Genomic DNA, 27159 nt, shown 5'->3' with positions numbered 1-27159 from the left:
AGTTACCCTGCCAAGCTCTACACAGCACAGGCACTAGACAACGGCACATTATTATGATTATTGATTTGCAAAAAATATTTTTTGCACCAATTAGGTGAAGTTGCATAATTTCCCACGGCACACCAGACGATATCTCACGGCACACTAGTGTGCCGCGGCCCAGTGGTTGAAAATCACTGCTCTAAATAACTATCCAAAAACCACCAACAATACTCGATTTCGTGACTTGAATATTGACCAACTATTAGTGATATTGTTATTGTAAAGCGGACAAAGTATTTATAGCGGCGCCGTGATCACAGACAGCTAACTAGCTTGTGTGGCTATGTTGACATCATCGCCGGGTGAGCTGCTTTCACGTCTCGGAGCTCCATCCATCCATCCATTTTCTACCGTTTGTCCCTTTTGGGGTCGCGGGGGGTGCTGGAGCCTATCTCAGCTGCATTTGGGTGGAAGGCGGGGTACACCCTGGACAAGTCGCCACCTCATCACAGTCCGGAGCTCGTGAAAGTTTATTCTAGATCAAAAGTAATGCCTCTCACCTTGATTGTGGAAGGATGAGGACATAATCCGACAAGTTGGTACACTTTGACATCCCAGTTCAGGGGTCGGCAACCCAAAATGTTGAAAGAGCCATACTAGACCAAAAATACAAAAAAGTAATCTGTCTAGAGCCGCAAAAAATGTAAAGACTTGTATAAGTGTTATAATGAAGGCAACACATGATGTAAGTGGCTAACTAGCTGTATTAACCTACTATCAAAATGACTATGTATCGCAAGCTGACGCAAATCTTCGTTGACAGAAATGTTGAAATGTAATATTTATTCTACACATTTTTACAACATTGGAAAATATTAGTAAAACTTCTCAGAGGGTAAGATAACTCCTGCAAATGACTGTCTTCTAATGGCCAAAGGTATATATATATGTGTGTGTCCAAGTTAAAGGAAACGGCAGGCTGCCTTCTTCTTATGGATTTATTACAATCTTTGTAAGATAGGTAATGTTTGCTGTGGTCTGGAACAACATGGCTCACAAACAACTATGAGAAATGCAGGCAATATTACATACAGATAATGTGTCATGAAACATGGAAAAATAAGCTAAACACACAGAGTACATAAGTGAAGGAAATTAAATGAACTCGAATTTACCTACAAACAAGGCATAATGATGCAATATGTACAAGTGAAGCATAAACACAAACCTATTAAACTGTGGCCTTTCTTACAATTAGGAAGGTTACATAGACACTAGTAATTAATGAAAATGAGTAAAATTAAAGGTTAGTACTATTAGCAGCACGCACAATCATGTGTGCTTACGGACTGTATCCCTTGCAGACTGTATTGATATATATTGATAAATAATGTAGGAACCAGAATATTAATAACAAAAAGAAACAACCCTTTTGTGTGAATGAGTGTGAATGGGGGAGGGAGGTTTTTTGGGTTGGTGCACTAATTGTAAGTGTATCTTGTGTTTTTTTTTGTTGATTTAATTTTAAAAAAACCAAAAAAAACAACCAAAAAACCGATACCGATAATAAAAAAAAAACGATACCGATAATTTCCGATATTACATTTTAACGCATTTATCGGCCGATAATATCGGCAGGCCGATATTATCGGACATCCCTAGGCGAGGGTCACCACTTTGTGAACAAAGGCGTGAGCTAAATGTTCAACAGTTTAAGAACAACATTTCTCAATGAGCTATTGCAAGGAATTTAGGGATTTCACCATCTACGGTCCGTAATATCATCAAAAGGTTCAGAGAATCTGGAGAAATCACTGCACGTAAGCGATGATATTACAGACCTTCGATCCCTCAGGCGGTACTGCATCAAAAAGCGACATCAGTGTGTAAAGGATATCACCACATGGATTTGCAAATCACACCACAATGTGCCAACTTCACTGGTTTTGGGTTTTGTATATACAACCTTAATGGAGGTGTTTGGATGTTTTTAAGCGCTTTACAGGCAGAATAGTGCGACAATTTACTCTGGTATGACAGTTTAAAGTGCATGTACTGTTAATAAATGTGGTATTTTGGCAAGAGTTTGACCTGGGAACAGATTATTTATCTTTCCGAATGTCACAGAGGGGATTGTGTTCAACCTTCGCGGTCCCGCTGTATTCCATAGTTTAAAGAGGGGGGGAAATAGTGCTGAGGCAGCGTTTTGGTTTCCCGTGAAGGCGTACCACCAGTGTGCAGGCAGCGCGGCGGTAGTCCTTTTGCGTTCACAGCCTACATCTTTTGCTAACTTTGAGCTTATTCGCGCTCATGTAGCGATCGTGTCATCTTGCGCCGCCCCGAACCTCCTCCTAATTAGAACCATACCTGACTTTAGCACACACTAACGATCAGGGCGAAGATGAGGTATGTGGCAGACCCCCCTTCCTTTGTTCCCATTTGGATTGCAGGCTTCACAAGGCCCGCCCCCACCCACCAAAGGCGTGCTGGTGTCGGCACCAGCGAGGGGAAACCGCTGCGAAGCCTGCAACCAATCAAATGTATGCAAAGTGACTTTCCTGCTTAATGTTTCAACCTCAGCTCGGCAGCCTGCAAAGAAAGCCTTAAACAAACACGTGTACTTTCCTTTTTGTCCCACTGTGCTCCAAGCTGAGGATTGCTGAGCTTGATGCGTCTCCCTTCCAGGCTGCAGCTGCCTTCTCATTTTATGCCAAACAAAAATGTGGCATTTAAAGACTTACGCAATTAATCACGTCTACAAAAGTTGCTCGGGCTCTTGTGCTGATTAAGACGGCAATGGTTACATGCAAACTAGCATACATAGAACAAATAACAAGACAGCGTTTCAAGTACAGGAGTGATTAGTTCTTTGAGTTTTGGGTCTACTCTTTAGCACCCCCTGCTGTGCAAACCTGTGTAAGCAGATTACGAAACTTGATGCTGGGGCAAAATACACTAACATAATGTGTGTTATGCATTGTACATTATTGCATTAGTGTTATTATTTAACTTTGCAATTCATTCCTGTTTTTTATGTTATAAATCAGTGGTTCTCAATTTTTTTTTCCCCCAAGTACCAACTCAAACTTGGCTCTTTATGTACCACTATTAAAATACCGTAGCATAGTAGGCCTAAGTATTCATTAAAAACAAGGCAGAGGTTTTATTTAACAAGTATACCGTACTTAGTATGTGTCCTAATAGGTGCCATTTGGGGTCCTTATACACACATCATAACTTTACCCATATGTTGAAGCGCAGTACATCGGCCTACGGTAGCCGTGATGCGCCGACAGTCAATCAAGTGGTGTGGCTTCGTAGCTTCCCAACATCGTTCTAAAACATTTTGACGGATTTTTAAACACCGTCATTCTGCAGTCCACGCATATTTCTTATGCGTGACCGCCATCCACTGGTCACACTTATCATTACCTACTCAGTGGCCTAGTGGTTAGAGTGTCCGCCCTGAGATCGGTAGGTTGTGAGTTCAAACCCCGGCCGAGTCATCCCAAAGACTGTAAAAAATGGGACCCATTACCTCCCTGCTTGGCACTCAGCATCAAGGGTTGGAATTGGGGGTTAAATCACCAAAAATGATTCCTGGGTGCGGCCACCGATGCTGCTCACTGCTCCCCTCACCTCCCTGGGGGTGATCAAGGTGTGATGGGTCAAATGCAGAAGATAATTTCGCCACACCTAGTTTGTGTGTGACAATCATTGGTACTTTAACTTTAACTTTATTATGGTAAGCGTATGATGCAGTAAGTCGAATGATGCAGACACATTTGTTACTGGCTTCTGGCTTGCATAATTTGTGTAGTATGCAAGTAGTATTCAAATATAAATATTTGATACATGTTTATATTGATAAATGTTTTTAGACTGCACTATTCAATTAAGGACACCTATTACCTAGCTTGTGGGCTATTGTGTGCTAAGCTGTTGTGTAGCTGCCGGCTCCCTGTAGCCTATAGCCTACCATGTTTACCTTTTGTAAATTACTTTACGAAAATAGAAGAAAATGACAACCGTGCGTGCTTATTGTAGGACATTTAATCTAATAATAATTTAATTATGATGCGTTCAAGAGTCTGTAACAGCTTCTTCCCTCAAGCCGTAAGACTATTGAACGCATCATAATTAAATTATCCCCTCAACTCCCCCCAAAATGGATTAACTCGCTGGAATAAAAAAGACAATATAACATACATCCATAAATGTGGACGCATGTGAAAAGTGCAATATATTTATCTGTACAGTAATCTATTTATTTATATATATTTATTTATTTTATATATATATATATATATATATATATATATATATATATATATATATATATATATATATATATATATATTATTTATATATATTTATTTATTTATATATGCACCTTATTGCTTTTTTATCCTGCACTACCATGAGCTTATGTAACGAAATTGCGTTCTTATCTGTGCTGTAAAGTTCAAATTTGAATGACAATAAAAAGGAAGTCTAAGTCTATTTAGAAATTAACTGGATAGGCTCCAGCCCCGCGCGTCCCCAAGAGGGACAAGTGGTAGAAAATGGCTGGATGGGATAGCTTTCCAGCTTTGCACAAGTAAACACGCTGCACGACTGCTTGTATCAGAACTTATATCGAAGATTTTTTATGCAAGCCGATACTTTTATTTCATTTTTTTATTTTGCTGACATGGGATGGGAACACCTCTACTAACAACCAACAGTAACATACTTGGCCAATAAATCTGACTGTGGTTCTGTTGTCGCTCAGCTATTTGTATGGACTCCCTTACTCTGTATGCACTCCGGCGACAAATGTCATTCTGTCATGGCAGTGCATCGACTACACACACTAACGCCGCGCTTATGTTTGCTCCTGCAGGGTATTGTGGGAAATCTCTCCAGTGGCAAGTCCGCTTTAGTCCACCGCTACTTGACAGGCACGTACGTGCAGGAGGAGTCTCCCGAAGGTAAGACAACCACATCAGACGCACACCGCAAGCTGTTTTAGGTGTTATTTACACCTACTGGACACTTTATTAGGCACACCTCAACAAGGGTTCTGTCATACATTCTTTACTGCTCACGTTTCACTATTTTGTGGTTGTTGCTTGGCAAACTACCACAACAATAAACCTGCTGTTAAACAAATGACAATGGCAATTAAAAATGATCATCCAATTTGCAGCCGGGGGCCATTTTTTTCCCGAAGCTTGTTCTTTGTGGGTCCTGATCATATTTGGCAACTTCAATTAATTATATAGGTATATACTAGGGTTGTACTAGTTAAGTACCGCGATACTAATGAACATACTTGCCAACCTTGAGACCTCTGATTTCGGGAGGTGGGGGGTGGGGGGCGTGGTTGGGCGCGTGGTTAAGAGGGTAGGAGTATATTTACAGCTAGAATTCACCAAGTCAAGTATTTCATATATATATATATATATATATATATATATATATATATAAGAAATACTTGACTTTCAGTGAATTCTAGCTATATATATATAAATATATACATGTATATATATATATATATATATATATATAAAAAATATATATATATATATATTTTATTATATATATATATATATATATATATATATATATATTTTATTATATATATATATATATATATATAAATAAGAGAAATACTTGAATGTCAGTGTTCATTTACGTACACATATACACACACATAACACTCATCTACTCATTGTTGAGTTAAGGGTTGAATTGTCCATCCTTGTTCTATTCTCTGTCACTATTTTTCTAACCATGCTGAACACCCTCTCTGATGATGCATTCTGCTTTGTCTCCTTGTTGTGTGCGCAGTTGTGCGCTGCACTCTCTAAAAGCTGTAGATGTTATTGTCATATATGCATGCACAGTAGATGGAAGTATTGTCCTGTTTAAGAGTGTCACGACATTGCTGTTTACGGCAGACAAACTGCTTTACGGGAGACGAAAACGTGACTGCTGTTGTTGTGTGTGTGCGCTGGGAGGACGTTAATGAAACTGCCTAACAATAAACCCACATAAGAAACTAAGAACTCGCCCTCGATCATTCTACAGTTATAACATGATTGGGCAGGCACGCTGTTTATATTGTGGGAAAGCGGACGTGAAAACAGGCTGTCGACACGTCACTCAGGTCCGCCTGAATTCCGGGAGATTTTCGAGAGAAAATTTGTCCCGGGAGGTTTTCGGGAGAGGCGCTGAATTTCGGGAGTCTCCCGGAAAATCCGGGAGGGTTGGCAAGTATGCTAATAAATCATAAACGGTGCTATACCGCCTCTGAAAAGTACCGTTTCCCTTTTATTAACAGGCATGACGGTGCGCAGTTGTCACGTCATGACATTCCTGGTTTTTATCAATCAATCAATCAATCAATGTTTATTTATATAGCCCTAAATCACAAGTGTCTCAAAGGGCTGCACAAGCCACAACGACATCTGCGGTACAGAGCCCACATAAGGGCAAGGAAAAACTCGCAACCCCAATGGGACATCGATGCAGAGTAGCATGTTCAGCAGCGCACAATCACGGAGTACTTAAAAGCAGACACGGTGTGTAGACGGAAAAGGGAGAATGAACGCATTTTGGCTTGAAAACGAACAATTATAGTGAAGCTATAACACTGAAACATCGCTCTACAAGAGGTGTTTCAAACATGGCGAGCAAGCTCAGCGGTTAACGTTCATCCGCAGTCGGCAGTGTTTTAGCTACTTCCAAATCACTAATCCTCGCATTCATGGCGACAAATAAAGTAAGTTTCTTACAAGTCTCATCCCTGCATGAAGAATAGGATACAATAACAGCAAGTGGGTGCTCCTAAAAGTACAAACCCCGTTTCCATATGAGTTGGGAAATTGTGTTAGATGTAAATATAAACGGAATACAATGATTTGCAAATCATATTTAACCCATATTCAGTTGAATATGCTACAAAGACAACATATTTGATGTTCAAACTCATAAACTTTATTATATTATATATTATATAATATTATATTACTCTGCAGCATCGCGTGGACATCGGGGGCAGTACCTCTGGATTGGCAGACCGGGGTGGTGGTTCCTCTCTTTAAAAAGGGGAACCGGAGGGTGTGTTCTAACTATCGTGGGATCACACTCCTCAGCCTCCCCGGTAAGGTCTATTCAGGTGTACTGGAGAGGAGGCTACGCCGGATAGTCGAACCTCGGATTCAGGAGGAACAGTGTGGTTTTCGTCCTGGTCGTGGAACTGTGGACCAGCTCTATACTCTCGGCAGGGTCCTTGAGGGTGCATGGGAGTTTGCCCAACCAGTCTACATGTGCTTTGTGGACTTGGAGAAGGCATTCGACCGTGTCCCTCGGGAAGTCCTGTGGGGAGTGCTCAGAGAGTATGGGGTTTCGGACTGTCTGATTGTGGCGGTCCGCTCCCTGTATGATCAGTGTCAGAGCTTGGTTCGCATTGCCGGCAGTAAGTCGGACACGTTTCCGGTGAGGGTTGGACTCCGCCAAGGCTGCCCTTTGTCACCGATTCTGTTCATAACTTTTATGGACAGAATTTCTAGGCGCAGTCAAGGCGTTGAGGGGATCCGGTTTGGTGGCTGCAGGATTAGGTCTCTGCTTTTTGCAGGTGATTTGGTCCTGATGGCTTCATCTGGCCAGGATCTTCAGCTCTCACTGGATCGGTTCGCAGCTGAGTGTGAAGCGACTGGGATGAGAATCAGCACCTCCAAGTCCGAGTCCATGGTTCTCGCCCGGAAAAGGGTGGAGTGCCATCTCCGGGTTGGGGAGGAGATCTTGCCCCAAGTGGAGGAGTTCAAGTACCTCGGAGTTTTGTTCACCAGTGAGGGAAGAGTGGATCGTGAGATCGACAGGCGGATCGGTGCGGCGTCTTCAGTAATGCGGACGCTGTATCGATCCGTTGTGGTGAAGAAGGAGCTGAGCCGGAAGGCAAAGCTCTCAATTTACCGGTCGATCTACGTTCCCATCCTCACCTATGGTCATGAGCTTTGGGTTATGACCGAAAGGAAAAGATCACGGGTACAAGCGGCCGAAATGAGTTTCCTCCGCCGGGTGGCGGGGCTCTCCCTTAGAGATAGGGTGAGAAGCTCTGTCATCCGGGGGGAGCTCAAAGTAAAGCCGCTGCTCCTCCACATCGAGAGGAGCCAGATGAGGTGGTTCGGGCATCTGGTCAGGATGCCACCCGAGCGCCTCCCTAAGGAGGTGTTTAGGGCATGTCCGACCGGTAGGAGGCCACGAGGAAGACCCAGGACACGTTGGGAAGACTATGTCTCCCGGCTGGCCTGGGAACGCCTCGGGATCCCCCGGGAGGAGCTGGACGAAGTGGCTGGGGAGAGGGAAGTCTGGGCTTCCCTGCTTAGGCTGCTGCCCCCGCGACCCGACCTCGGATAAGCGGAAGAAGATGGATGGATGGAATATTATATTATTATATTATATATTATATTTATATTTATATGGGCTTCACGGTGGCAGAGGGGTTAGTGCATCTGCCTCACAATACGAAGGTCCTGAGTAGTCTTGGGTTCAATCCCGGGCTCGGGATCTTTCTGTGTGGAGTTTGCATGTCCTCCCCGTGACTGCGTGGGTTCCCTCCGGGTACTCCGGCTTCCTCCCACCTCCAAAGACATGCACCTGGGGATAAGTTGATTGGCAACACTAAATTGGCCCTCTAGTGTGTGGATGTGAGTGTGAATGTTGTCTGTCTATCTGTGTTGGCCCTGCGATGAGGTGGCGACTTGTCCAGGGTGTACCCCGCCTTCTGCCCGATTGTAGCTGAGATAGGCTCCAGCGCCCCCCGCGACCCCAAAGGGAATAAGCGGTAGAAAATGGATGGATGGATGGATTATATTTATCCAGAAGGTCTTATCTTTGTCCAGCAATATGTTTGGAGGAGAAAAGGTGAGGCCTTCAGAATAGAATAGAGTAGAAAGTACTTTATTGATCCCTGGGGGAAATTAATCCCAGGAACACCAAACCTACCGTCAAGCATGGTGGTGGTAGTATTATGCTCTGGGCCTGTTTTGCTGCCAATGGAAGTGGTGCTTTATATAGAGTAAATGGGACAGTGAAAAAGGAGGATTACCTCCAAATTCTTCAGGACAACCTAAAATCATCAGCACGGAGGTTGGGTCTTGGGCGCAGTTGGGTGTTCCAACAGGACAATGACCCCAAAACACTCATCAAAAGTGGTAAAGGAATGGCTAAATCAGGCTAGAATTAAGGTTTTAGAATGGCCTTCCCAAAGTCCTGACTTAAACGTGTGGACAATGCTGAAGAAACAAGTCCGTGTCAGAAAACCAACAAATTTAGCTGAACTGCACCAGTTTTGTCAAGAGTAGTGGTCAAAAATTCAACCAGAAGCTTGTGGATGGCTACCAAAAGCGCCTTATTGCAGTGAAACTTGCCAAGGGACATGTAACCAAATATTAACATTGCTGTATGTATACTTTTGACCCAGCAGATTTGGTCACATTTTCAGTAGACCCATAATAAATTCATTAAAAAAAAAACTTCATGAATGTTTTTTGTGACAAACAAGTATGTGCTCCAATCCCCCTATCACAAAAAAATAAGAGCTGTAGAAATGATTGTAAACTCAAAACAGCCATGACATTATGTCCTTTACAAGTGTATGTAAACTTTTGACCACAACTGAATATAATACACATTTTCGTACAACTACATGTTTGTAATAGAAATGTACACACATGTTGGTGATAGGTCAATTTAAGCAACAAAAACACACAAGGAGCAATTTGGGAGCAGTTTGTTTTTGAGGACCCAGTCAACATAAACGGCTAAATTTCCGATATTCTGTTCCTAATGCTGTGGCCAGGGAGTGTGTACTGTATTTTCTTTATAAATTTGTTTACCTCTTTTTTTAACATGTTGTTTATCAATATTAATGCACTTGTGAAACACTGATAATCTATAAGATTGGTACATTTTATTATTGATATTTTTTCTCCACCTGATCATTGCTACCCAAACTATACTTTACATTAATGTTGTTCATATTTGTTCTCCTGATGCTGAATGAGACCTTTTTTTTTTGCCTGATTTTCACTTGCTGCAGCCATATCAGTGAGAACATAATGAAAAAGAGCCCCCCTGGTCCCTCAAAGATGCAGCAGATTCCAGAATTAATTATTTGAAGTGGTTGCAATTTCGCTGAGAAGGAAGTGAGAAACATCCCGATGTGATTATAGTCATTATCGATGCCCTGAATCAGTGGTTCTCAAGCTTTTTTCACCAAGTACCATCTCAGAAAAAATGTGGCTCTCTAAATACCAGCTTAATAACCAAGATTAAAATACAGTAGCGTAGTAGGCCTAAATAGTCATTAAAAACAAGGCAGCGGTTTTATTTAGCAAGTACACCGTATTTTTCCGACAATAGGGCGCACCAGATTATAATGAGCCAATGAGCCAATTCAGGTCTATTTTCATACAAAAGGCGCATTTTTTTCTACATTTAAAATATTCCTTATGGTCTACATAACATGTAATTTTGGTTCTTTGGTCAAAATGTTGCATGGATTATGTTTTACAGATCATCTTCAAGGCGTTTTCTGACAGTCTCTTCAGGATGCGCTGTTTTGTGGGCGTTCTTATTTACGTGCCTCCACTTCGACAGCGTCTTCTCCCTGTCATCTTTGTTGTACCGGTAGTTTTTAGCACTTCCATAGCGAGTCTACTGACGGACATAAGTTAGAACTGTATGCTTCTTTATATTAGAAATGGCAAAAGCGGAGGATGAATGTCCCATAACAAGAAGATAGAGAAAAAGAAGGATCTTATTGACTACGGTGCAGACTACGGTGGTGGACATGCGCAAATTTTCAGTACTTATGCAGATCCCAAATACACATCAGCCAGTTGGTTTGCACACTATGGCAAAATAAAACGCCAGATATGTCCCCTAATGGGTGCCATTTTGGGGTCCTTATGCACACATCATAACAATACCCGTATGTTGAAGCACAGCTGACTATGGTAACCATAGTGCTCCGACAATCCAACAAGCGGTACGGCTTTGTAGTTTACCAAAGTCGTACCTAAAATATTTTGACAGATTTTTAGCGTTACGTGTAATCTTCTATATTCTTAATCAAACATCAATGTTTTGGACTTGCTTTGCGTGCATCATTCATTGAACAGGGGTCATTCTGCAGTCCACACATATCTCTCATGTGTGACTGCCATCTACTGGTCACACTTATCATTGCACTCCGAGGTCAGTAAGCACAACCAGAATTAATCCGTACACTGTGCCATTGTTGTCGACTTTTGAGGAAAGTGCGCCTCATAGTCCGAAAAATATGGTATTTAATTGTTTTGCCCACTGTAACGTTACACACAGTCTGAACAGTAACACTGTGTTTAAATTAGGGGGTTGTCGCGATACCAATATTTTGGTAGCGTTACCGGTACCAAAATGTATTTCGATACTTTTCGATACTTTTCTAAATAAAGGGGACCACAAAAAATGGCATTATAGGCTTTATTTTATCAAAAAATCTTACGGTACATTAAAACTATGTTTCTTATTGCAAGTTTGTCCTTAAATAAGTTAGTGAACATACAAGACAACTTTTCTTTTAGTATCAAGTAAGCAAACAAAGTCTCTTAATTTAGCTGCTGACATATGCAGTAACATATTGTGTCGTTTCTCATTCTATTAATTTGTCAAAATTATTAAGGACAAGCTGTAAAAATGTATTACTAATCTACTTGTTCATTTACTGTTACTATCTGCTTACTTTCTCTTTTAACATGTTCTGTCTACACTTCTGTTAAAATGTAATAATCACTTATTCTTCTCTTCTTTGATACTTTACATTAGTTTTGGATGATACCACAAATTTGGGTATCAATCCGATACCAAGTCGTTACAGGATCATACATTGGTCATAATTTAAGTCCTCATGTGTCCAGGGACGCATTTCCTGAGTTTGCAAACATAATATGAATTTTTTAAAAAGGAAAAAAGATTTTGTGATGCTAAAAAATATCGATGTAATCATAGTAGTATCGACGAGATACGCTCTTGTACTGGTTTTCACCGGTACTTTTTAGAGGCGGTATAGTACCGAATATGATTAGTATCACGGTACTATACTATACCGTACAACCCTAGTTTGAATATAGGAAAATAAAACACTGTACTTTAATCAAGTGATTCTTTGGCGCTACCACTAGATGGAGCCTGTGTACCACTGGTGGCGCACGTACCACATATTGAGAATCCCTACCCTCAGTGGTGCATGGGCAAAAAATTCAGCAATACCTCTTATGATGAAGTACAATACTATGGTACGAGCATTTATACTGGGGGAGGAAAAGAACTCCATTGTGGTGGTGTTTTTTTTCTCTTTTTGCTAAGATATACAGTGTATGAGAAAAGCAAAGAAAAAAAAAACACAGCGCCGGGGTGTGTTGCTATGGCAACAGTGAGCCGAGTGAGCGCCATCGGATTGTGGCTCGGTGTCAAGGTCTGAGCATCCGTGTAAGCACGGCCCACCTCAGCTGGCCTGCGAGGTCGCCACCCCTTTTTTTTTATTTGATGGTAGCGCAACAGAACCTATAAGACACCAGCGCCCCTGCATTATTGCGCAACACACCGCTCCAGAACAATCTCAGTTTTGGCTTCCATTCAATTCCTACCATGCCATCCTCCGTCTTTCATTCTCTCTGAAATCCAACAGACACTCTCTACCGCGGCCCTTTTGTCTGACTCGTCAAAAGCGGCGTGAAAGCAGGCGTCCACTGCTCGGGTGCGAAGATCTGTCGCCGTTACATGACAATCGCTCAGGCTGACAGATTATGGCGCTTGCCAGGCAGCGCTGAAGTGGACTTAGCAGAACCACGGCTCAAGTGGACGGCTTTTACTCGCTGACAGAATGGAGGCGTTTACGCCGGACGCTTGATTATGCAATCTGACAGCGTGCAACTATTTCTTCCCATAGGTAATTAGAAAGGATTTGTTCTCGGGGCCAACTGGTGCCACCATAGCCTGTTATTATTTCAGACTATTATTTAAGTCACATTATTAACAGCCATAGTATTGTAAAACTCTATTAACCGCTGTAAACTCAAATAATGTAAACCGTTTTGCAGAGTAGTGCTGTCACCTGGTGGCATTTTTGTTATAATTACCGTATTTTTCGGACCATAGGGCACACCGGATTATAAGGCGCATTAAAGGAGTCATATTATGATTTTTTTCTAAATGTAAAACACTTCCTTGTGGTCTACATAACATGTGATGGTGGTTCTTTGGTCAAAATGTTGCATAGATTATGTTTTACAGTCACTTTCTGAGCGTCTCTTCAGGATGCGCCGTTTTGTGGTCGGTCGTATTTACGTGGCTCACCTTCGACAGCGTCTTCTCCCCGTCATCTTTGTTGTAGCGGTGTAGCGTGCAAGGACGGGAGTGGAAGAAGTGTCAAAAGATGGAGCTAACTGTTTTAATGACATTCAGACTTTACTTAAATCAATAACGGAGCAGCATCTTCTCATCCGTGGCTCAATAATGCAACAACGCCGGAAATGTGTCCTGTGAAAAACCGTCCGACCGGAACCCTCTAATAACTAAAGTTCCTTGGGTGAATAATGTAAACCCACTACAATTTTTGCGCTTTGATAGCTAGTCTACTGACAGATATAAGTAAGAACTTTACGCTACTTTTAGGGCTGCAACAACTAATCGATTAAATCGATTAAAACCGATTATAAAAATAGTTGGCGATTAATTTAGTCATCGATTCGTTGGCTCTATGCTATGGCAGACTACGTTTTTTTTTTCTTTTTTTCTTTAACCTTTATTTATAAACGGCAACATTTACAAACAGCTGAGAAACAATAATCAAAATAATAGGGGTGTAACGGTACGTGTATTTGTATCGAACCGTTTCGGTACGGGAGTTTCGGTTCGGTGCGGAGGTGCACCGAACGAGTTTCCACACGGACATATTAAGTAGCGTACTGCACGTTGTGTAAACAATACTCAAAATGCTAACGGGCTAGGATAGACTGACCATACGTTCACCGGACATGTCCTCTTTTGCGGGGATGTCCGGGCGGTGTTTCTTAAATGCCTCAAATGTCCGGCATTTTGAGTTAGGGTTGCGTGTATTTTCAATGTACGTTCAGGGTTAAGAAGGATAAAAACAAAACAAATTATGCGTGCAGCAGCATTGGTGAGGGAGGGGGAGAGACAGAGAGAGTTGTGATAAACGCGCATGCGTCGTCAGGCTCTGCTTTTTATCCATAGATTTATCAGATATAATTTTTTATTATCTATAGCAGGGGTGTCAAAAGTGTGCATTTTTGTAACATTTTCCTTGTTTTATTTGGCAAGTTGAAAGAACATGGCGCCAGTATGCTGTTTTTTCCCCCAATAAAATACTGGAAAGGATAGAAATGTAGTTTGTCTCTTTTATCCGATTATTAATCGATTAATCGAAGTTGTAATCGACAGATTAATCAATTATCAAATTAATCGTTAGTTGCAGCCCTAGCTACTTTGTATTAGAAATGGCAACAGAGGAAGATGAATGCTACATAAGAAGGTAGAGAAAAAGAAGAAGCTTATGACTACGGTGTCAGCACTGACCACATTTTCAGGACTTATGCAGATCCCAAATACACATCAGCAGGTACCAGAAGGTCAGAAAAGTTGGTTTTGCATAATATTGCGAATCAAAACGGCAGGTAATACGTCTGCTATTAGGTGCCATTTTGCGCTCCTTATACACACACCTTAATTATACTCGTATGTTTAATGTGCTGACAATCCATCAAACGGTGCGGCTTCATAGCTTACCGAAGTCGCACTAAAAACATTTGGACAGATTTTTGAGCGCCGTGTGTAATGTTCTATATTCTCAATGGAACATTTAAAGTTTTGGTGTTGTTTACTGCCGTCATCTTGCAGTTTACACCTATCTCGTATGTATGACTGCCATCTACTACGTCTATCAGGCGCACCGGGTTCTAAGGCGCACTGTTAATTTTTGAGAAAATTAAAGGATTTTAAGTGTGCCTTATAATCCGAAAACTACGGTAATTGTATTGCTCATATTGTTACACTGATCAACTGCACATTTGCCAACGTTGCACTAAGCGCCATGTCTGGTTCTATGGTTGCCATCACAGTTTTTGTCAATGCAATCACTTGTACCATTTTGTGATAACATCTCAAAAATGCAAACTATCCGTAATAGAGCACTTCATAGAACAATGCAATGCACCACATACATCTCCTAAACAGCATTTCTGCATGGCATACATGCGTAAAAATAAGTAAACCCCTGTAAAATACAGCTAAATAAAAGTAAATTAAGTACAACTGCTATTGTACTGATCAGCTGGATACTAGCCTATTTCGCATTAAAGCTGTTTCTGGTTCTTTGGTTGTCGTCACACTACAATCCATGGTGCAGTTTTGCGGCGACATCACAAAAAGACAAAAAGGGCTGAATAAAATGCAAAATAGTCACAATAAATCACGTAGTCCTAACTGCAACGGCGACTGATGTAATTCAGTGTTTTGTGTGTAGCATTTTTGTTCTTTATGCAAGTGTGAAAAGAACATACATAATTCGATTATACGATAATAAATACAAAACAATTGTAATGAATAATTGATGTACTGCAAACACACCATCATTCTTGCATCTCATACAAGTGTTAAAGGGAGTACAAGTAATGTAAATAACTACTGAAAAATACAGCTAAATAAAAAAATCGACAGGAATGTGTTTTGCAGAGTGATACTATCACCTAGTGGCGTTTGAATTAATTGTATTGCTCATGTTGTACTGATCAGCCACTCCCTTGCCTATGTTGCAAATAGGCCTGGCCCTAACACATTTTGCTTGACGATACAATGACCTTCAAATTATTGTCAATAAACGATATTATTGCCATTATTTTTAATGAGACCATATCAACCAGTGATGTAATGATAATACATAATAATAATGCAGGTATGTACTTACAAATGCAATAAACTTTTATTTATTGTTTATTTAAAGTTAAAGTTAAAGTACCAATGATTGTCACACACACACTAGGTGTGGTGAAATTTGTCCTCTGCATTTGACCCATCCCCTTGTTCACCCCCTGGGAGGTGAGGGGAGCAGTGAGCAGCAGCGGTGGCCGTGCCCGGCAATCTTTTTGGTGATTTAACCCCCAATTCCAACCCTTGATGCTGAGTGCCAAGCAGGGAGGTAATGGGTCCCATTTTTATAGTCTTTGGTATGACTCGGCCGGGGTTTGAACTCACGACTTACCGATCTCAGGGCGGACACTCTAACGACTAGGCCACTGAGCACTAACATTGTTATTGAAATGAAAACGTTTAAATCTCTTAAGTTGAATAAACAAATAATAACAATACAATATACTTTGTTTGTTAGCAACACTTTGCACCTATATAATACCATTAATTAATAACATATCTTGCGGATGTGGATGGGGGGCTCCAATATACACAACCATTACAATAAATAAAATAGGAATCTATGGTTGCTATCACACTTTTCCTTAATGCAATCACTCCTACCATCTTGTGATCACCCAATCCAAAATAGTAACTACACATAGTAGAACACTTAATAGAACAATGCGGAGCACATCATATCATGCTTGCTTCTCGTACACGAGTAAAAAGAAGTAAAGCACTGTAAAATACAGCTAAATAAAACTAAATGAAGTAAAACTAGTGTTGTACTAATTAGTCGGACACTTGCCTATGACACATTAAGGGCCGTTTCTGGGTCTATGGTTATCCTCACACTCTTTCTAGATGCAGGGACATCACAAAAAACCAAAGCCAAATAAATTGTGGAATACTCATAATAAAACACGAGACTTAACTACGACAACTGATATAATGCAATGTCTTATTTATAAGATTTTTAAATTGTATACAAGTGTAAAAAGAAGTTAATGCAAAACCCAAAACCAGTAAAGTTGGCACTTTGTGTGAATCGTAAATAAAAACAGAATACATTTATTTGCATCCATGAAAAAGACGTTGCTTGGATGGCAACATATGTTGCTCCAAAACCTGTATGTACCTTTCAGCATTAATGGTGCCTTCACAGATGTGTAAGTTACCCAAGCCTTGGGCACAAATACACCCCCATACCATTACATATGCTGGCTTTTCAACTTTGCACCTAGAACAGTCCGGATGGTTCTTTTACCCTTTGGTCCGGAGGACACGACGTCCACAGTTTCCAAAAACTATTTGAAATGTGGACTTGTCAGACCACAGAACACTTCTCCACTTTGCATCAGTTCATCTTAGATGAGCTCAGGCCCAGCGAAGCCGGCGGCGTTTCTGGGTGTTGTTGATAAATGGCTTTCGCTTTGAATAGTAGAGTTTTAAGTTGCACTTACAGATGTAGCGACAAAATGTAGTTACTGACAGTGGTTTTCTGAGGTGTTCCTGAGCCCATGTGGTGATATCCTTTACACACTGATGTCGCTTTTTGATGCAGTACCACCTGAGGGATCGAAGGTCAAGGCCTTGCCGTTGACGTGTGATTTCTCCAGATTCTCTGAACCTTTTGATGATATTACGAACCGTATATCCCTAAATTCCTTGCAATAGCTTGTTTAGAAATGTTGTTCTTGAACTGTTGGACAATTTGCTCACACATTTGTTCACAAAGTGCTGACCCTCGCCCCATCCTTGTTTGTGAAGGACTGAGCATTTCATGGAAGCTGCTTTTATACCCAATCATGGTACCCACCTGTTCCCTATTAGCCCGTTCACCTGTGGGATGTTCCAAATAAGTGTTTGATGAGCTTTTTGGAAATATGTTGCGGGCATCAAATTCCAAATGAGCTAATATTTGCAAAAAATAACAAAGTTTTCCAGTTCGAACGTTAAATATCTTGTCTTTGCAGTCTATTCAATTGAATATAGGTTGAAAAGGATTTGCAAATCATTGTATTCTGTTTTTATTTACCATTTACACAACGTGCCAACTTGACTGATTTTAGGTTTTGTATTTAAATTTTAAAAAATCATTTTTAATGCTACATATGCTCTCCCCTTTTTAATTCATATCCTAATCCTCCTGAGACACCCCCCCTCCCTTTAACAGTCTACAATATTACATTTTGTCCATTTACTCTCGTCAAAGGCGACCGTTTTTCTTCTTTTTAGGAACGTCAGCCCTCTTGCAGCGCTCTCGTTTAGCTCTTCATTTTTTAATTTTTTTTAAAAATCACCACAGGATCGCGACCCGCTTCAAGTGAGATCGGATCGTCTGTGCTTTTATCTAATATGCATAACGGGAAATGAAGAAAGTGTAGACGCTGACCTCAGGCCGTCGACTTCTGCACAACCTAATGACATCCAATATGAGAGAGAGAACTTTGACTTTTGTAAACTAAAGACACCACTTAGCAATATTTTTTGACTGTAGTTTGCTTCATAACGGGAGCTGTTTTTGATCTGATGCCTAATTAACTAATTGAGTCATTGAAAACACAATGAACAGTTCAATAAAATTGGAACAAGGATTGACTGGCTGTCGAGTGCATTCCAGACCCCTAGGGGGCACTAATAAACCCTTGTAGCCAATCAAAACACTGAAGAAAGTAATTTCCCCGGAAAAGACACACCAGACAATTGCAAAGACTTTTGGATGCATGCGTCAGTCGGAGGTAGCTCAGGTGCCGAGGCGTCACGAACTGATGAGCGTGGATGTCAGGGAACTTGTGTGCCATTGCGGTGACTTTGTCGCTCCAGCGCCTCCCGCAGCAGCTGTGCATCAGACACGCTAAATTGCAATTCCTCGCCCACGTAATTGGCTCCGGAGAGACCCGGCTTTCCTGTCAGTGCACCGTTGTGACGGCGCTCAGGGAGGAGCTTCACTTCAACTCGCAGTCCCAAACTTTTTTATGAGGTCACGCTGTGTTGTTGTATTAAAGACTTAACACGCACGCACACGCATTGATTTTTAAGGGGGAAGATGTGTTGTTTGTTGCTACGTGGCGCCCCACCTAGTGGCTTGAAAATGGTATTCCAGGCAAGACGGTTATCTCATGTGAAGTGTGGAGGCTCACCTTTACAATCTTTATTTACAAACAGGCGGTAAAGTTTTTAATTTGCTCGGAGTTATTTATTTTGTGAACCGTAATCAACTTAATGTACACACTGTAACAGTGATTCTCCAACTGTGCACACAGGCGCCACCTAGTGCAGGGGTCGGCAACCCGTGGCTCTAGAGCCGCATGCGCCTCTTTAGCGCTGCCCTAGTGGCTCTCTGGAGCTTTTTCAAAATGTATGAAAGATGGAAAAAGATGAGGGGGAAAAAATATGTATTTTTTGTGTTAACATGGTTTCTGTAGGAGGACAAACATGACACGAACCTCCCTAATTATTATAAAGCACACTGTTTATATTAAACATGCTTCACTGATTCGAGTATTTGGCGAGCGCCGTTTTGTCCTACTAATTTTGGCGGTCCTTGAACTCACCATAGTTTGTTTACTTGTATAACTTTCTCCGACTTTCTAGGACGTGTTTTATGCCACTTGTTTTTCTGTCTCACTTTGTCCACCGAACCTTTAACGTTATGTATGAATGCACAAAGGTGAGTTTTGTTGATGTTATTGACTTGTGTGGAGTGCTAATCAGACATATTTGGTCACTGCATGACTGCAAGCTAATCGATGCTAACATGCTATTTAGGCTAGCTATATGTACATATTGCATCATTATGCCTCATGTGTAGGTATATTTGAGGTCATTTAGTTTCTTTTAAGTCATCTTAATTTACTTTATATCTCATGACACACTATCTGCATGTAATATGGCTTTTAATATTTTGCGGCTCCAGACAGATTTGTTTTTGTATTTTTGGTCCAATATGGCTCCTTCAACATTTTGGGTTGCCGACCCCTGACCTAGTGGTACGCCAAAGAATCACTTGATTAAAGTTCAGTGTTTTATTTTCCTATATTTAAACTAGGGTTGTACAGTATACCAGTACTATGTAGTGGCCTTCCAGCAATTTCCCATCTTTAAAATATGTTTACTTTCACAAATATCATATTTGTTTGTTATTGTTGCACATTGAGGTCATATAAAAGAGACAAACCGACAAAACTCCAGGTATTGTCGTTGACACACAAATGATAAAAACGTGACCATTGGAAAGTCTTCACCCAAAAATCTGATCAAAAATGCAGGCGCGTATCTTGTCGATACTAGTATGATTACATCAATACTTTTTAGCATCACAAAATCTTTTTTCTTTTCTTTTAAATTGATATGTTTATAAACTCAGGAAAAAAATGAGTTTTGGTACCGGTACCAAAATATTGGTATCGGGACAACACTAATTCAAACACAGTGTTACTGTTCAAACCGTGTAATGTAACAGTGGCCAACAATAATAAATATACTTGTTGAATAAAACCTCTGCCTTGTTTTTAATGAATAACAAATACTTAGGCCTACTACGCTTCTGTATTTTAATGTTGGTCATTATGGTGGTGCTTGCTGAAAAAAGTTTGAGAACCACCGCTGTATAAGATAACTGTTTGGTCAGAACGAGGAATTACAAGGTTTTAAAGATTTTACAATGTTTTTGTGAATCCAAAAGTGACATTGATGATGATGATTATTATTATGAACTATAATGATGACAGGAATAATAATAATTATTATTATTATTCCTCATCTCAGTTGAGAGTCTAGATCAGGGGTCGGCAACCCAAAACGTTGAAAGAGCCATATTGGACCAAAAATACAAAAAAGTAAACTGTCTGGAGCCGCAAAAAATGAAAAGTTTTATATAAGTGTTATAATGAAGGCAACACATGATGTAAGTGTCCATAGTACGGTAGTTATATTAGCATACTATCAAAATGACTTTAAAAGTCTTATATAAGTGTTACAATGAAGGCAACACATGACGTTGGTGTCTGTACTAGTTATATTAGCCTACTATCAAAATTACTTGAAAGTCATATATAAGTGTTATAATGAAGGCAACACATGACATAAGTGTCTATATTAGCTATATTAGCCTACTATCAAAATGACTGTCTTGCAGACTGAAGCAAATCTTCGTTGACAGAAACTTTGAAATGTAATATTTATTCTACACATTTTTAAAACATTAGAAACCATTAGTAAATCAGAGGCTACTAAGAAGGTGAGATAACTCCTGGAAATTACTGGCTTTTAAAGGCCAAAGGTATGGATGTGTGTGTCCAAGTTAAAGAAAACAGCAGTCTGTCTTCTTCTAATAGATGTATTACAATCTTTGGCGAGATGGGTAATGTTTGCTGTGGTCTGGAACAACATGGCAACACAAACAACTATCTGAAATGCAGCCAATATTACATACAGATAATGTGTCATGAGACATGCAAAATTAAATTATATAGAAAGAGGATAAAAGTAAAGGAAATTAAATGAGCTCAAATATACCTACAGATGAGGGATAATGATGCAATATGTACATACAGCTAGCCTAAATAGCATGTTAGCATCAATTAGCTTGCAGTCATGCACTGACCAAATATGCCTGATTAGCACTCTAATAAGTCAATAACATCAACAAAGTGCACCTTTGAGACAAAGGAGTAGTCGAAGATTATATATGTAAACAAACTGTTGCGTCACAGTCCACACTATGGTGAGTTCAAGAACCGCTGAAATTAGTAGGACAAAACGATGTTCACCAAATACTCTCATCAGTGAAGCATACACACAAACATATTAAACAGTGAGCTTTCTAACAATTGGGAAGGTGTGTGTCATGTTTGTCCTCAAACAAAAAATATACTAAAACACAAAAATGATTTCCCCCCATCTTTTTCCATTTCCAATCCTTTTTTAAAAACGCTCCAGGGAGTCACTAGGGCGGCACTAAAGAGCCGCATGCGGCTCGAGAGCCGTGGGTTGCTGACCCCCGGTTTAGATGTTTATTGAATTATTGCTAATATTTTTAGACTATGCTATTTAATTTTACTGTATGTGTTAAATGAAGTGTTCACAAGTCGAGAGTTGACTCTAAGTAATATTAGGGTTGCACGATAATTATCGGGCCGTTAAGAATCATGACGTCACACTGATAATTTGATAACATTAAAAAATAGCTCCGATGACCAATAGAAAAAAGAGCATGCTACAATGATGCCAGATTACTTATATAAAGCTGTAACAAAGGATTTTCGCTGGATGCGTAACGGAAGCAAAACGGCGCCGCCACTGCAGCGGACTCTGTCCGTTTCCATTCAAGTCTTTGGGTCGGTTTTGCGTGTGGAACAGCACCGCCATGGCGTTGCCTTTTTGTAACACAGCGCTAAACATACGCACAGCTTCTATTTTTGCCGTTTGCCACATCAATTTAGCTAAAATGTGCTTGTGTTGGACAGGAAGTTATGCACAAACACAAAATAAATTGTCCGGTTTCCTTTTAAAATAAAATGTTCCGTTTTCAAGGTGGATCATATTTTAGACATTGAAATATCCTAATGGGTGGGGACAATCGTGAAATTTATTTGGAAGGGTTTTTGAGCACACTATCAATGTAAATATGACCCGATCCAAACAACTTTTCCCAATCATGGTATACTGTACATGATCTATAACCTACAAGTAAAGTCAACACACGGTTGCACATAACCCACCTCTTGCTCATTGAAATTTGTGGACATTATAAAACACGTTCAGCACTATGTTATTTAAAATTGCAAATATATAAATTCACAACAGTGCATGTTGGGTGATATGCAAAACTATTTCTCCACACTTCCTCATGTTTGGCACATTTTAGCTGCTTGATATTACTGATTACAAAACTTTAAAGAGGTAATTAGGGAAGTGACCAAGGTAAGACTCAAACTTTCACATACTCATATGTGTGTATATATATATATATATATATATATATATATATATATATATATATATATATATATAAATATATAGATAGATAGATAGAGATATATATATATATATAGATAGATAGATATATATGTGTATGTATATATATATATATATGTGTGTGTGTTTATATATATATATATATATATATATATATATATATATATATATATATATATATATATATATATATATATATATATATATATATATATATATATATATATATATATATGTGTCAAGGTTTACACAGGTTTAAGGTTGACTTTGAATATTATATATTTTTTAAATGCCACCAAACAAAATCTGTTTACACATTCAAAGAAAATAAACCAAAGCTTATCTTGATTTTGTATTTTTAGGTACATTTTATTTTAGTGTATTGTATTTTTTCTATTTAATTTACACAAGTTAAAAAGTTGACTTTAAATAATATTAAAAAAACAAATAACATTACCACCAAAAAAAAACTGTCTACACCCTGAAAATAATAATTTGCACAAGTTGAAAGCTGACTTAAAATAATAAATATGTTTAAATAACAATAAAAATTGACCACCCAAAAATACTGTGTATACACAGAAAATATATAAATCAGAGCTTAACTTAAATTCATATTTTTAGGTCACCTTCTGCAATTTTATTTAACTGTACTGCATTTTTTGTATTGTATTTACACAGGTTAAACATTTATTTTAAATGACATTTTCAAAAATAACAAATGGTAACTTTTTTTCTTCTTTTTTTTTAAACAAATCAGAGCTTAACTTAAATGTGTATTTTTAGGTATTTTGGTACCATGGACGTTTGTTTCTTGTTTAAGATGATGGAGTAAAAAAAAAAGCTATGTTTATATGCTTAAAACAATGTTTGGCTGTTTGCATTAAATTTTGTTATGCATTAAATTTTCAATAACAAACACACAAAATTACTTTTAAAAAGTTTCATTTGGGCGCAGTATTTATTGTTTTATTGGACATTTATGGTAATTTAGAATACAGTATGGTTTTATTTGGATGATGCCCAGTGAGATTCATTGTGGTTGTTTGGTCGTGTCGTAATTTAAGCTTTTGTTAAGAGTACAATTTGCTGTCTTTTCCTCAGGTGGGCGCTTCAAGAAAGAGATTGTGGTGGACGGACAGAGCTATCTTCTACTAATCAGAGATGAAGGAGGGCCTCCAGAGCTACAGGTGAGTGTGTGTTGATCCCTGCAGAAAAGAAAAAGTGTCTGCAGTCATGTAGAAAGGAAGTATTAAGACACACACCATTATCTTCCTGTTGCTTTTTTTGGAGCTTTTTTTATACCATGTGCAAAGGTCAGGACGGAGCAGCGAACAGACCTTGTTAAATATATGTTTGCAGTCAAACGCATAGGACGGCAGCTAATCGTTTTTATTAGCCTGAGAAATAGAAAAAACAATACATTTGCTGCTTTGCATGATAAAATAACACACTTTGATATTGTAAATAGTAAGTAAGTAAGTACATTTTATTTATAACGTGCAAAGTGCTGTCCAAAACATAGGTGAAGTAAAACAATTCAATTAAAACAACAGGGGAAACATAAAAAGTGGATTAAAAATGATAGTTAAAGGTGCCATATGTAATCATTTCATGTCAAGTCATCATTAAATGGCCCTGATATGTCAAAAGGCATTAATAAATCATGTTCTTTTCGAATACCTCTAACTGATAACAATAGTTCAGCCGGTATATGCTCATTTCAAAATTAGATTTACAGCCCCAAAATCTTGTTATTGTTTTCATTTAGATGCCCCGCCGTCCACCGTTTGACCATTAAAAAGTCAGTGAGTGTGTCACGTCCAGGTTGTCAGTTACGCACTGCCACCTTCGTCTGGCTACTGCCACTGGTAAAGTTACTAAACATGTCAGACCTTACTTAGTAAATCTAAAAGGCGTCGTTACGATTCTCAACTTATTCATGACAAAGCCAGTAACAAAACGAGAATTTGTATCGGGGATGCCTTTGAAAGATGGAGACGATTGAAGGCGGCGAACATTTTTTTCATATGACGCCAAACTTGCTAATTTCCTCCTTGATAGGTAAGTCAGGCATTTGCGTTTTCTTATTACTTGTAATAAATGGAAATGGACATTTCGTATGTACCGGTAAACTATATTGTCCAATACAGTCTATGATCTTGTCTCACAAAGCTAGTATGTTTGTGCAATGAATGGGGACGGCGTGGCGAAGTTGGTAGAGTGGCCGTGCCAGCAATCGGAGGGTTGCTGGTTACTGGGGTTCAATCCCCACCTTCTACCATCCTAGTCACGTCCGTTGTGTCCTTGGGCAAGACACTTCACCCCTTGCTCCTGATGGCTGCTGGTTAGCGCCTTGCATGGCAGCTCCCGCCATCAGTGTGTGAATGGGTGAATGTGGAAATACTGTCAAAGCGCTTTGAGTACCTTGAAGGTAGAAAAGCGCTATACAAGTATAACCCATTTATCATTTAATGCTTAGGAGCGAAACACCATCACACTAGTGTAGCTTAGCATGCTAGCCCGGTCAATGACACATCGACATACAGGCTAACGGGGGAAATATATGCCCGTTAGCCTGTATGTCAATGTGTATTCCAACTGACAGGGAAATGTATATTTTCGACAAATAAAACCTATGTGGATATGGTTAGTGTCAGTGCCTATTTCGTTCTCAATATGCTGATACACTGAGGAAATGCGTTTCAACATTAGCACGGCTAATTGCGGTTTCTGGTACTGTATGTGCATCAAACACACATGAGGTGGTATTTGTTTGTTACAATATAGTGCATTACATGTAATGATTTTCTACTTTGTGTACTGACATGATAGTAGGCTATTTGGTTTATGCGTAACGTGGTTTATGCGTAACGTGGGTTGGCTCACAGAATTGCACTCCGCATTGACGGATGGTGATGTGTGTGTACATGGAAGAGAATGCAGTGCGTCAGGTTGGATGCAACATGGGGTTATGCTGATCTAAATGTGGTGGTAATTTTAGTGTTGGCCTTGGCTTGCCATCAAAGTAGGCCTATGCGATATATAATATATAATATATTATATTGATGGTGGTCCGTGCGGTCAAACTAGACATTTTAGCAGGGTAATGCCAACAATCTGTCCCGACTCCCGACTAAAATATTGCTGCCTAACTTCACAAATACACATTGGCTAATCAACATTAGTAAAATGTGGCATAATGACTTAGTAAACCATCTTGCAAGAAGCATAAACAAGAGAAACCTACAGCGTAGGACTGCCATTTTAAGTTCCTTGGAGTAGGATTCAGATTCGGCTGCGTATCTGGCAACCTCAGTCATGGAGAGTGGGAGGGGACTACAGAATTTGGATGGTGATTGCAGTACTATTTCTGGCCACATTACTACATAATAGGGCTGTGAATCTTTGGGTGTCCCACGATTCGATTCAATATCGATTCTTGTGGTCATGATTCGATTCAAAAACAATTTTTTTTTTCAGTTCAACACGATTCTCGATTCAAAAACGATTTTTTTTCCCCGATTCAAAAGGATTCTCTATTCATTCAATACATAGGATTTCAGCAGGATCTACCCCAGTCTGCTGACATGCAAGCAGAGTAGTAGATTTTTGTAAAAAGCTTTTATAATTGTAAAGGACAATATTTTATCAACTGATTGCAATAATGTAAATTTGTTTTAACTATTAAATGAACCAAAAATATGACTTATTTTATCTTTGTGAAAATATTGGACACATTGTGTTGTCAAGCTTATGAGATGTGATGCAAGTGTAAACCACTGTGACACTATTGTTCTTTTCTTTTTTCTTTTTTTATTATAAATGTCTAATGATAATGTCAATGAGGGATTTGTAATCAATTCTATGTTGAAATTGTAACTAATATTGATACTGTTGTTGATAATATTCATTTTTGTTTCACTACTTTTGGTTTGTCCTGTGTCGTGTTTGTGTCTCCTCTCAATTGCTCTGTTTATTGCAGTTCTGAGTGTTGCTGGGTCGGGTTTGGTTTTGGAGTTGGATTGCATTGTTATGGTATTGCTGTTTATTGTTTTGTTGGATTGATTAATTAAAAATTAAAAATAAAATAAAAAAAATAAAAAATTAAAAAATTAAAAAAATCGATTTTTTAAAAATGAGAATTGATTCTGAATCGTGCAAAATCGATTCGAATTCGAATCGATTTTTTTCCCACACCCCTACTACATATGCTAGACTGCTTCATCCAAG

At 39.3% G+C, this 27159-nt stretch overlaps 1 protein-coding gene across 5 annotated transcripts in view; it reads left to right on the top strand.

Moving 5' to 3' along the window:
- The window catches only part of agap3 (ArfGAP with GTPase domain, ankyrin repeat and PH domain 3), a 402421-nt gene that overhangs the window by 202432 nt on the left and 172830 nt on the right, over positions 1–27159 (top strand). For all 5 annotated transcript variants that reach the window (XM_061979365.2, XM_061979364.2, XM_061979366.2 and 2 more), the window contains 2 exons: positions 4868–4955; positions 24031–24116. In XM_061979365.2, coding sequence (XP_061835349.1) covers positions 4868–4955; positions 24031–24116 — 174 coding nt within the window. The remainder of the gene's footprint in view (positions 1–4867; positions 4956–24030; positions 24117–27159) is intronic.

This window comes from Nerophis lumbriciformis, linkage group LG19 (assembly GCF_033978685.3).
Source record: "Nerophis lumbriciformis linkage group LG19, RoL_Nlum_v2.1, whole genome shotgun sequence".
Lineage (NCBI taxonomy): Eukaryota > Metazoa > Chordata > Actinopteri > Syngnathiformes > Syngnathidae > Nerophis > Nerophis lumbriciformis.
The sequence above is the reverse complement of the archived record's forward strand: the minus strand, read 5'-3'. Positions and strand labels throughout refer to the sequence as shown.